Genomic DNA, 13,884 nt, shown 5'->3' on the forward strand with positions numbered 1-13,884 from the left:
TTGTAGGTCTTTCAGAAACTTAAAAAATTTGGGTTTTTCAGATTTCAGGAGCTAGCCTCTTGCTGTGCAGGTCTGGGTTCGAATCTTAGTTCAGCATGGATGTATACCCCTTCTGGGTCTATCAGCCATCTTTGACTTTCGGCCACTGTTATGCTTGGTAGATGATGTCTTTCCCTGTTTGCTATAGGCTGCCATTACCATAGACACAGTTCTTCTCCTGACACCAACAAGGGTGGCCGTTTTCATTACTGTGGCCCCGGCAAGACGGGCTCCAACAATCATGCCTCTTTTGAAATCTGTGAGGTCAGCCATAACAAAGTTTTAACGCCCCAATATACATCGCATCCGAACGCTATCACTACTACGACTAGACTGATGCGTGCATATTATCGCTCATTAAGTGGAACTCTTCCACACTAGAGGGCGGGCGTATATGACAGGTTCCCTCAAGTGTTGTTTTTTGCACAGGTGTTCACATTATTTTGTCCAACCCCTATGAATCTTATTTAATAATATTTTTTTTTAACATCTGGAATCGGAGCTGTTTTCCTTTCAATAAGACAAAAGGGTTAGAGAAATATGAATAAAAAGCATTTCTGCCAAGCAAATAGCTTGTAAAAAAGTTCTTAATAAAGTATGTTTTTCTTAATGAGATCCAACAACATAAATTGATATGAGCTGTATCACAGAAGTGAGAGTGTAGACAATTCCTTCTCATTTCATTATTTTTGATAAGGGTGAGTGAAGTTAGTGCCACAAAGTTGCATTTCAAAGTATTAGATAGGTGATATGTAAATAGATAACCATCATTGACTAAGCTCACACTATTTTAATTTTCAACCTTCCAGATTTTTGTCAACTTTTTTGTTTTTCATCTCTTAAATTAAAAGCAAACATTACAATAGCTTGCTATTTTAACATTAGATAATATAGCCTAATATACTATTTCCAGGATTATAAAAAGAGATGGCAAAATGTGGGAAATTTGGAATTTGATCATACGCAAGATACTAAAGCTATTACAGCCAGTATGAAAGCACATAAAAGAGTAACACAATTATAGACCTTGTATTCTGTTTTTTTGCAGTATTATAATCTTTTCCCTACTGCTTAAGTAGATAACTACAACAACCAAAATTTAAATTCGCCACTTTATATAAGAACTGTTCAACATAAACTTTGAATATGTTAATGCACTAAAGGACAACTGAGAATGAAAAGTACAAAGGTTTTTTTTTTCCCCTCTCACGTAGCATTTTCCGTTATTGTTGTTAATAGATATGAGTTTGTTAAAAACAATGCTCAAACAGTTTTGCTCGAAATACACACCACCTTACACAAAAATCTCCCATAATTATGTGTGTGATATTATTAAAGTCAATCAATAATATTAACCCTTTGCACTCAAGAGGTGACTCTTGATCACCACTCAGTTTGACACGATAATTCGAGCAGTAACAATGTTCATTTAGCTTTGGTTTGGGCAGTATTGCTTCATGAATGTATTCAACAATACATGCATGTATAAAACTACTGCCAATCTTTAATCTTAAACACATTTTTTAGATTTATTGTTATATATGCATCATCAAGATTAGTTCGAACTTGACAGTTGTAGCAATAGGAATATTATTTTCAAAGTTACGGAGCCCAGTAAGCATGGAATATGCTGAAGGAATCAGTTCAAGTGAAGATGAGTTTGATTTTTCGTTGATGAAGAATGAAATTTATGTCTATGTATAGACTACTTGATGATAGAAAGTAGGAAAGCAGTAATGAAGATAGCAATGAAGTAAGCTGTGCAAGAAGGCAAAAAAATAAGGGTAATAGATAGTGAATGTGAAAGGGACAATGATTCCCACAGAAGAGACAGAAAATTCAGAATGGATAACGTGCACAGAATCTGAAGAAATACAGCAAAGAATTCTATTTGTATCCGGCGAAAGAGCAGCAGGACCTCAAGTATCTTCAGACATAAAAAAGCATTCGATTTCTTCAAGTTATTTTTTATTTATTTATTTGAAGTATAAAGATGTATAAAATGTTAAAATATAAAAGTTTTGAACATTAAATTGTGTGTGAAATCATTTTAAGTTAGCTGTAAGAAATTCACCAAATATGTGGAAAATCATCTCGAGTTGCTGGTTTGCATGAGAGGAAGGCCTCGAGTGCAAAGGGTTAGTAGAAATATGGAAGAAAATAAATAGTGGAAAACTGTATTAAATCAAAACTGTAGTTATAATGATTGATAATTGCATATATAATGTAATGTAATCTATAATGTAAATACTGTTTTAAATTTCTTTTTCCATTTTTGCCTGGTTTTTTCCACTTTTTGACACTGTCCTGGTAAAACTGAACTTTTTACGGCAAAAACCTAATCCTGCTAGCAAGAGGTGCAAATAATTTGAGCCCTATCTTCCTAGTTTGCTCCCGAAATTAATGAAACATTTTTGTAGCATGTTTGGAATTCTTCACTTTTTTCTAATTCCTCTGGATCATCTTCTGCAGTATTTTCATCACCCTAGTAGGCCATACATTCAGCAATAATTTTGGTATCAGTTAAGGTACAGCAAGTTTATAGTGAACCATTTGCAAGAAATTGGAAATTGAAATTTTGAGATTCAAGTGTTCTTTAGTAATTCTTATGTCCCCAACGTTCTGAAATTTCATCTCTAGCATTATTCCGAGAATCGTTGAAGTTTGACTGAACTGCCAGATCTGTTCCACGTGGCATCCCAATCTTTAGCCCGTCACCCAACCCATTTATTTTATTCAATGTTGACCTGTATGCTTATCAGTTTTGTTCAGCTCATCAATGCTATGAGCATAAGCAGAATTTCTTGAAATATCATTCTCCAATTTTGTGGAAATGAACAGTTCACTATAAACTTGTAGCACCCCTTAACTGATACTAAAATTATTGCTGAATATATAGCCGACTCGGGCTGTGATGGCGGAAGGTGGGGAAGGCATGATAGTCCACCTCCGACCTATTGCCTATATTACTATGCTTTTTTAAATAAACTGCCCTCCCTATCAATTATAGTATCCAATTATAATTGATAAGATCAATTATCACAATGAGTTGTAATACCATTAAAAATGACCTTTTTTTATCAATTTCTTAAAGCTCTGGAAAAAAGCCAGATTTACCCGAAAGAAAAGGAGTCTGTTTTCTTTTTGCAAATCATTATGGCTTGGCCTCCAAGATTTGTTTTTCAAAAATACTCTGAGACAGAGGTGAAAATGCATTGATTTAATACAGTAAATGCAAGGATTTTTTCTTTTTCAATATATATAGAGGTTTTTTTTTATAAAATAAGAGTACCAAGAAAGAGAGGTTTGATTGCAAATGTATAAAAACTATTATAGTGTCATGCAGAAACTAGGAAATGAAAAATCATATACCTTGAACCTCCATCTTGTAACACAAACAAATTTTAAAGTGTGGTCTTTTCCTAAAATTTCTTCATTACATAAAATGTCAACCTTCAGAAGAGGAAAAAAAAAATTGTTATCACAATGGCAATAACATGGTAATACTAAAATTAAATTTGAAATTTGATATCTCGATCATTTTATAGAAATAGATATAACTGTGTTTTTCAAAAATTTGGGTCATGGAGATTCAACTGCATTTCATGCTAAGTGTAATTTCTGATAATTGCTAATTAAGTTGGTGGGATTTATAAGTCAAGCAAAGCAGAATTACTGGAGAGAAAAAAAAAAGCAAGAAATGCTGTGGCTTTGTGCACACTGCATGTAATTTTTGTGAAATAAGATAGAGGCAACTTGGTCATTCCTACTTAACCAGGCCCGTCATTTGGGGGTCAGGGTGGGGCCGTTGCCCCCCACGGCTTTTGAAAATACACTAAAAATGGTATATATATATATATACATACATTGAGTACACATGCTTTGCCCCCCCCCCCTGGAAAAAGTTGAAATGACGGCCCTGTACTTAACCCTTTAGCTGCACAAATAATTTAAGACAGTGATCCTAGGATCAGTACCTGTCCATAAAAATTTCCTACCGGTCTGCAAAACATTTCAACAAATTCATGTAGACGCTATACAATTTTAGATTTATTAAATATTATACTGTCTCTATATTGGTTTTATTTCTGTCAGAAGGGGTTCTCAAATTGTTTATTCTATTCATTTATTTTTTTGCTGGTCTACAAATTAATCTTTCCATTTCTGCCAAATTGTTCAACTTCTTTTACTAGTCCCCAGCTGTAAAAAGGTTGAAGAACACTAGTTTAAGATATACCTCTTCATTACCCACAAGAAAAAAAAAAAATTTCTTCCCTGAGCCCAGTGCTTAAGTCTCAAAAAAAGTGTTTTCCATACTTTTCTTAAAATTCTCCCAGATTGTTCTGCAACGCACGTCACAGATTTCGGCATATTCTGCTTTGGGGCTTGTCATAGAGATGAAAGAAAAAAAGAAAAATCAGTGGCATTAACATATTTTATTAGTTGTCTTTTTCAGCATGCTTTAATTTATATAAATGGTTTTTTTTCAACGCAAAGTAAAAATGTCTGCATCACAACTCAATGATCGCCTCAGACAGCACAAAGTTTCTTTAATAAACATCTTGCACCTTATACGAAACAGGTACTGTACTTTGCCAAAAAAATACAAATCAGTAAATGGTTTCAAATTTTGCTGGTTACATAATGGTAAAATTTATTTGAGAAAATTGGAGGACATCAGGGTGTACAAAAAATCCATCATGTCGATGATTTAAATCATATTACAGCAAAACTCTTCTTAATGGTCACTCCTCAGATGCTATCACCCCTCTTTTATGGCCGAATAATAATTTCCCAGTGTACACACACAATAAAGGTATGTATTTCAAATCCCTGATTAAAGGTCACTCTTTTTTTACAGATGAACTTTTTGTCCTGGTGGTGTCTTTAAAAGAGAGGTTTTACTGTATTTAAACATGTATAAACTCTCACTTACTAAAAAGTGAACTCTGGAATATTTCTGATTGCATTCACGTTTTTTCAAAACAGGTTATTCTGATTTTTACACTTTATTTACTGTTTCCTAAATTACACTCATTCATTTATAATTTTCCGCCTGCATATCACAAACATTACAGTATCCAGTGTCAAGATCATTAAACTTTCAATCAAAATTATAAAGTTATGCTATATTTTTCTGCATGCTAATATTCCAATTCCTAATTTTTTTTTTGTAAAAAATAATGTTTCCTTCAGGGTGCTGCTAATCATTATTTGCTATAAATCTAAATTTCCTTGAGATGTGTTCTAATCTGAAGTTCTCTAATCTCAGCACTCTGAGAAGGAATTCAATAATTTTCTGCTTACTCACAATATGTACGATCATGACAAATTTTGTTCATTAATATTTTCCATTTTAACATTTTTAGCATAAGAGATAATTTTGACCGACTGATTGTGCTATTGGATAAACCCACCGATTATATTGATATTCTTGTGCTATCTGAGGTTTATGTATTTGAGGATGAAGTTAATCACAGATTACCAAATAAGATTTATTTACACACTGCAGAGAATATAATAGTTCAGGCGGAATTTTCGTTTATAGTAAAAAAAATCCTTTCAATTTGTGGAACTTGATTCTATATTGATGCAAACACGCAAATTAATGGTTATTCAAGAACCCTAATTAAAATTTACCATATTGAACATGTACAGATCACATTCATTCCCAGCAACACAATGTGTTAATGAACTTGATTCAATCCAAAAAAAAAATTAAATGCAGATATATGTGTTATTAGCTGGTGATATAAATATTGACATTCTTAACACAGGTACTGGCGTTCAATCCACTTATCAGGATTTTATCCAGTCACAGATTTGTCCATTTAATTCTCTAAATTACAAAACCTCATTCTAACACCTCCATCAATAATATTTTCATTTAAAACTTAATTAAAATTGAGGAAATTTCCTCATCTATATTCACCACTAACCTAACAGATCATTATCCAATTTCTTGCAAACTAAAATTTCTATCTATTACTCCAAAAACTGATAACACTGACAGGAAACCCTTTAAAAAAGTTTATTTTATCTGGCATTTCAAATTATCTAGGAAGTCCAGGTTTGGTTTTTGATGAATTGATTCTTAACACTAGAAGACGGGTCGGGGACTATACCTAGAAAGACAGATAGGGGTCTGTGTGACTCCATTACTTTTTCTGGCAATTTTTTAATTTTAATATTTTATGGCATGGTATAATATTTTTATGACAAAATAGAGTTATACCACAAGGAATTAGTGGATAAAACCACTGACCTACTGATATATATTTTATCATTATTTAATTTTAAAGGATTCTGTTGTGTGTGTGTCTGAACGACCTCTCCTGATGAGCATCAGTGTGACGGTGTCGACTGGGGAAGGGGCACAAAAGGGAGAACAATTAAATTTACGATTAAGGACTATTTTTGCGTTGTGTTTTGTGACGTCCGTCAACAAAGAAATTGACCATTGAAAATTAATAGAATTCACACGAAGGGGTTAGTAATAAAAAATTAATTTATTCAATTAACAATTAAAATAAGAGCTATTCAAAGAGGAGATCCTTATCCAACATGATATAACGGCATCGCAAATACATGAACTTGACAGGCCGAATCTTAAGTGATTAATTATCTGCATAGAAATAAAACTTAGATTATTTACTGAGAGAGATAATTCCGAGACTATATTTATACGGCACTCACCACCAAAACTTTCGGACCCATCTCAATCCTGATCGTCCATGTTCATCACCCGAGATTCCCTTCGTTCTCCTCTCACCTCGACTCTTCTCACCCCCTTCACGACTACGGGGAAAAAGACCCCGTTTTTAGCAGCGTGTCACCTTATATAGGCCCGATGGTACCAGCGGTTCCTCAGAAGAATTGCTTCTCAGAACTCGCCGGTTCCCTTCATGCCGGCGGCTCTATTATTACGAGAGACCATCGAGGCGCCAGAAACTGTAACACCGTCTGCGTCTCGCGGTGTTACATACCTTTCCCCTTCATGGAAATCTACACCGTAGATTTATAGATACGTCGGTATTCATCATCATATAGCTCACATATTAAACATAAAAATCATTATCCTAATGGTGGTGAGGCCCTGATCTTCATAATTCTATCTCTCTAGCTATATAAATTCCCTGTAAAACTCAAATTCAACAAAAACATACATGTCAACCTATTCTTGCAAAAAAAAAAAATATACAATCACTCACTCTATATACATTGGTTATACAGATTACATACATAACTATTAATTTGCTCTTTTGCAATACACTGATAAACTTCAGTCCCATGCATAACAACTTCCAATATTACAGTATATATAATTCCCATACAAGCAAAAATAATGTTTCTCAACAATAAATTGTAGAGTGAGGAAAAGAAAAGGCTTTGCTATGGAAAGAGTACACAAAACACTTTCGGAATAGTCTCCATCATTTTTTTTTCTTGGTTCACTAATCCCGATACTTCTTTCAAACCCGAAAACACTGTGAAGTTATGTTCTTTCCCTGAACAACACAGAATTCCATCATTCAGATGGCACACGCACTACTCTTTTCAAGTCTCTCTATGGGAGTCTTTATCGCGACACAAAGCACATCGATTCCGACATGGCGACAAGCTGTCTCGAGCGTCCGACAAGACAACACAGTCTCTTCGCGCACACATTGATGTTCGTCTTCTTTGTGGTTTTGTTTTCACAGGCCGACTTGACCGGGCGGCTTTCGGATTGTCGGAGATGCCACCCATCAATCCACAGGTGTTGTGGATAAGAAGACCTACCCAGTCTTCATCAGGGACCCATCAGTCACCTTATCACAACTATGAGCCGACGCCCAATCGTAGTAACCACCTGGCATTGCATTGAACCTGCCGACTTTTCCATCAGCATGTTCCAGATGTCCGCAAACCATTGCCGTCGTCGTTAAGCTGAACACAAAGAGGTGCGATTCCAAAAAAAATGTTTCAGAACTGCTTCCGGACTGTTTTGTTTGAGTATATACACATCACGAGAGAAAATTGCCGCGAAGAGGGATGGGCTGTTTACTTTAGCTACCATCATCATCGTGAAAGTCCCGACATTGAGTGACAAAACTATTGTTTGCTTAGGGAATCCGCATTCACAATGGTCACTTTGGTGGTGTAAACTGTCATTAAACATAATAGAAACATATTCATATATGTATACATAAAGTAGTGAGTGCCATAAGAAGAAAAAGAAATTTCTCTCTCATTACAAGGTTAAAATGTCATTGCAATTTACATGTGTCAAGATATACATATATATATAATTATATATATATTTTTTACGATACAAATACACCTCTAATAATTATTAACAACACATTAAAAGGCATTTCAAATTCATAATGTGCTGAAATAATCCAAATACTTCGAAAACAAGTACTATATACACGTGTTTCGAACATTAAAAAAAAATTCTCACTTTTCAATTATTATTCGTCATCCCAGAACCATTTCAACACTCTCTCGGTGAGAGAGGCAGGGTATTTAACAGCTGTTTGGTTTATATCGGTGCTTTCTACATGTGCTATGCGAGTGTGGCGTGGTCTGAGATTATACCTGCTATGGGTGGCCTCAGTCGATTGCTGCCCAGGCCCACACTGCGGTTCGTCATTACCTACATTACTGGATAATGAGACATCCCTTGCGTTATCGGAGTGAGATTGTGCTGCATCAGCTCCTTGGGGCGTTTGCATCGGCCGACAAAAAGATTGTAAATATTCCCACGGCAGAATCTCTGTCTCATCCGATTCAGTATCGCATTCCTCTCTTTCTGAAACCATTAAAGAACTAGATTCCGCATCTTGGTTTGTTTCAAGGATTTCCTCATTTTCTAAAGTGTCAGGGCCCTCTCTCACCTCTAAAAATGTCCTATCCAGTGAAGCCTTAGTCAACCTATCTGAGTGAACTTTCTGGACATCTTTTCTATCTTCAGTGTGTTTTATCTCGAAGAGAACAGGACTCAATTGTTTTTCAACCCGATAAGGACCCTTAGAATAACGCGCCAGTTTGCGCCCCTGGCCCTTCTTCACTTGGGGCGTATACAAGTATACGAGATCACCTATTTGAATGTCTTTGTCTATGGAATGCTTTGCTCGTTGTCGTTCTTGTTTTTCAGCCGCTTCTTCGAGGTGTTGCCTTACTATTTCGTGCGCACGTTGCATTCTTATCTTAAGGGTCTTAATATAATCTTCGTAATCGAAATAACCCCAAGCAATTTTCTCCTTTAATACAGATGGAAAGAGTCGCATATCCCTTGCAAAAAGGCAATGATAGGGAGAATCCCGGAGAGTGGTATGTATCGCACTACGATATGACATTAGCACATGAGGAAGCATTTTATCCCATTCCTCCGTGTTATTAGACATGCAAGCTAACATGTGTAATATAGATACATGGGACCTTTCATTAATACCATTAGAGCACGGCCTGAATGCACTGGTTGTTAATTTGCGAATGCCTAGCTTGGCAAGCATTTCTCTAAAAACCGACTCATTCAAATTTTTACCTTGATCGGTTAAACAAGCTTCGGGTCTCCCATACAGGCAGATAATTTCTCGGAAAAACACTTCTGCTAACGTGGCAGATTTAGTATCAGCCAGAGGTACAGCTTCCATAAAACGGGAAAATTGATCAACCATGACAAATATGTATCTATTACCAGCAGTTGTCAGATCTAGGGGGCCAACAATATCACAACTAACAACCTCCCATGGTTCGGAGGCGCAAAAATTGCGCATAAGAGGTGCCTTGTGTTTAGCATTGTATCCTCTACGCTCTATACAAGTTTTACATGTGTTCACATATTGCTTACATTCCGCATAATAGTTTATCCAAAAATAATCCTGTCTCAAACGCTCAAATGTCTTCTCAAACCCCTGATGGGAGCCTAAATTGTCATGCGTTTTTCCAAACACTTCTTTCTTCATACTCTGCGGGACCACCAACTGCTCTATGTACCGCTCTTTAGTAGGTCGTATGTGGGGTGGGGCAAAATAGTACAAGAGCTCTTCATTCAAAAAATACGAATCAGAAACCTTCCTGGGATTAACTGATCCACGCAGCATTTCTATAATGGCCATTATTGCCGGATCACCATATTGCGAAGACTTGACACGGTCATATAATTCATTATCATTCTTGTCTACGTCAGTGGTATGGAAACATCGGCTGAGAGCATCGGGGACAAAATTTTCCTTTCCAGGCTTGTGTTTTATTTCATAATCGTATTCTTGCAAGGCCAAACTCCACCTAGTTAATCGTGATGAGGGATTCTTCAAAGACAACAAATATGTCAACGGGCGATGATCGCTAACTATAGTGAACTTTCGTCCAATCAGATATTCTCTAAAATATTTAACTCCCTCTATAATTGCCAAGAGCTCTTGTTCAATTGTTGCATACCTTGTTTCCGGGGGTTTCAACTTCCTAGACATGTACCCGATAACATGCGGTCCATCAGCATGCTCCTGGAATAACACCGTAGCTATTCCAGTTTGAAAGGCATCTGAACTGAGAAAAAATTGCAGGTCAAATCTGGGAAACGTTAATATGGGCGACGACATTAAACACTGTTTTAGGCTCTGAAACGATTGTTCTTACCGTTCACCCCATTCAAATTTCACATCCTTTTTCATCAAATCTGTGAGAGGTTTAGCCAGGTCGGCAAAATTTTTCACGAAACGGCGAAAAAATCCGAAAAGACCTAAAGTCTGTCTACATTGTTTTGCCGATGTGGGTCGCGGATAATTTTCAATAGCTTTCAGGTGATCATCACTAGGACTTATGCCCACTGTACTAACTTTATGTCCTAGAAAACATACTTCTTCTTTCAAAAATTGACACTTAGAGGGAGCCAGCTTTAGATTATGTTTGCTAAGCGTACGAAGAACTTTTTCGAACTTAATTAGATGAGCATCTAAAGTATCACTCGCTATTAACAAATCATCCACAAACGAGAATATCTTCTCATCTTGCATTTCCGAAACCAATGCATCAGCCAATCGCTGAAAAGCGGCGGATGCCGATTTCAATCCCATGGGGGTAGTTTGGAATTCAAACACACCTCCTTCGTTTCTGAATGCTAATTTATGTCTGTCTTCCTGAGCCACTTCTTGTTGGAAATAGGAGCACTTCAAATCCAAACAACTAAAATATTTTGCTCCATTGAGTTGGGCAAATATATCTTCCAAACGGGGCATAGCATAGGAGTCTGGCTCAATGGTATCATTTAACCTCCGCAAATCAACACACAACCTGTACCCACTGGGTTTCTTTTTCACCAATAGGGTAGGCGCAGGGAAAGGGCTATTGCTCTTAGCAATAATATTAGCCTCCAGCAAATCATTCATTTGATTTTTCAACTCATTGCGTAATGCGTATGGTGTCCTATACATTGGTGAGTGTTTCAGTTTTTTATTATTCCAATTTATTTTATGCAGGACCAAATTAGTTCTTCCGAGTTCCGTGATATCTCTAGCAAAAGCACCTTTATACTTAAGAAGTAACTTCACTAGCGGTCCTTTCATGGTACTGGGCACCTCACTCAAATTAAAATCTCTGCCACTTAGTGGGGGCAATTTCTTTTTTGATAAGGGTATTGGTTCTTCTTGGTCGACTTTATCATCCATGTGGTACACGTAAGCCACTCTTGTTCCCTTATTCAGATGCTTGGGCCGGTTAGATGTATTAGCAAGAAGTATACCAATTTTATCGTTTTCATTAATTTTCGTGATCGCATTAGCGATTAGCCACTTTTTTTCACCCTGTGAATGGGAGGGCTCAACTAGGAGAGGACCCGTATTTTGCACTCCGGGATTATTCACGAAAATCAACTTATGGGTTCGGGTCGGTATCCTTAGTTTTTTATTTAACTTCAAAACAGCTACCTCAGCAACATGAGCTGCCACACCCGTGGCCTGTCCAGATGGCAGTAGGGGCAAGCGAATCTCATCATTAAACAGAATGGCTTTGTTAAAGTCCAGAATCATTTTTTGATTTCTTAAAAAATCAAAGCCAGCCAGTGCTTCGAAATGGGGGCTTAATTCCCTATCCAATATATAAAATTTTTGAAGCTGTTTTCTGCCCCCGACAGTCAGCATCACCTGGACAAAAGCGCTATACCTCAAGGATGTTCCAGTAACGCCTTTTATTACCAGTTCTTCGGATGGCACATACTTGCATAAATTTCTCCTAAAAAGATCCTGGGTCAAAGTCTGGCTGAGGAGGGAAACAGCGGCCCCACTGTCAATCAACATAGGACCTCTTGCCAATCTGAGCTGTTATCTTAGGCAAAACGTCTTTCTCTTCCACTTTGGCTACTCTCTCTCTCTTGTTCACTCTGTTTGTATCTCCGGACACCCCTTGGAACAAACAGGCCCTGATCCTGGCTTTTTCCCTCCCCCGCTGATCTAGTCATGTTTGCCGATTTCGATTCCGAGGAACCCATCTCTTTCCGGCACTCCCACTCCTATTGTCATTGGGAAAACGTCCTCCCGACTGATGCCATTGTGTGGGGTTGGGAGGGGATACGTATCGGTTGGTTTCATCCGCCTGTACCCTCGCCCTACAGAACCTCCAGGTATGTCCAGGTTTATTACAAAAAAATCAAATGATTTGCATCCCAGGAAGCCCGTTTACCCCCTGATTAGTGCCGTTTATGGGATGAGGAGCCTGAGGATGAACAGAATGGGACATTTTTAGGCCCGCTATCTCTTTAGTCAACTGGGCTATAAGAGCAGTTTGGGAGTCTGTCTGTTGTTTGGTTTCAGCTATTAAATTATACAGTGATGTCAATCCATCTCGCTGGGAACCTGCTTCGACTTCATTGCACATCACCGAGGACGAGGACTTCTGTATCATGGCTTCGTTCGCCTCGATAAGGGAGGCTGTGCGAATAGCCGCATCGAGATCCTCGGGATTCTGGTGCATTACAAATCTCTGTAATCCGGGATTTAATCCGGCCAAGAATTGGGATAATTTTGTCCTGTCGGACAGTCTTTTTACTTGCTCGTCATCCGAATTGCTGCCCTGCAAGAGGCCAAAGGCCAATCTTTTCAACCGAGACTAAAAATTCTTCACCGATTCACCCGGCAGTTGCTTACATGTGGTAAACCGTTGAAGCCTACAAGCCAACGGGATCTCTTCCTCAAAATGTGTTAGAAACCTAGCCTTGAAAATCTCAAAATTGGTTTCAGAAGATACATCGGGATTTTCGACAAGAAATTCCGGCACCTTACCCTTCAATTTCGCTTTCAGCACAATTATCTTCTCAACATCACCCCAATTCGCTAATGCAGCTATATCCTCCAAATTTTTAATGTAACAGAAGCTGTTAAAGTATCTTCCGCTCCACTGTAACTGCCTAACAATGAAAAATATCCTGCAATAGGATTAACTAACGCCCGACCCATAGAGCCGTTCGAAGAATTTACATCCCCCAAAATTTCTTCATTCGCCATTATTTCTAACTATAATTAATACGAAATTACTAAACTAAATATGGACACAGCAGTAATTCTCATTAAGATTCATCAAAAATAAAACTTCCAACATATACCAAACAATCAACTTTCCTCACTTATAAGCAAATACTAGGCATAAAATTTAACAATTAACAGCCCGGCATATAAAATACATAACACTTTAATCATGTTGGATATGGATCCTGGTCACCTGGCACCACTGTGACGGTGTCGACTGGGGAAGGGGCACAAAAGGGAGAACAATTAAATTTATGATTAAGGACTATTTTTGCGTTGTGTTTTGTGACGTCCGTCAACAAAGAAATTGACCATTGAAAATTAATAGAATTCACACGAA

At 37.3% G+C, this 13,884-nt stretch overlaps 1 protein-coding gene across 1 annotated transcript in view; it reads right to left on the reverse strand.

Moving 5' to 3' along the window:
- l(3)73Ah (polycomb group ring finger 3-like lethal (3) 73Ah) overlaps nucleotides 1–13,884 on the reverse strand; it is a 107,694-nt gene that overhangs the window by 13,412 nt on the left and 80,398 nt on the right. The window contains exon 8 of the mRNA XM_089239423.1: nucleotides 3,412–3,492. Coding sequence (XP_089095549.1) covers nucleotides 3,412–3,492 — 81 coding nt within the window. The remainder of the gene's footprint in view (nucleotides 1–3,411; nucleotides 3,493–13,884) is intronic.

This window comes from Pholcus phalangioides, unplaced genomic scaffold (assembly GCF_987345545.1).
Source record: "Pholcus phalangioides strain wild (caught in Gottingen) unplaced genomic scaffold, Ppha-v1.0 ptg000011l_1, whole genome shotgun sequence".
Taxonomy (NCBI): Eukaryota; Metazoa; Arthropoda; class Arachnida; order Araneae; family Pholcidae; genus Pholcus; species Pholcus phalangioides.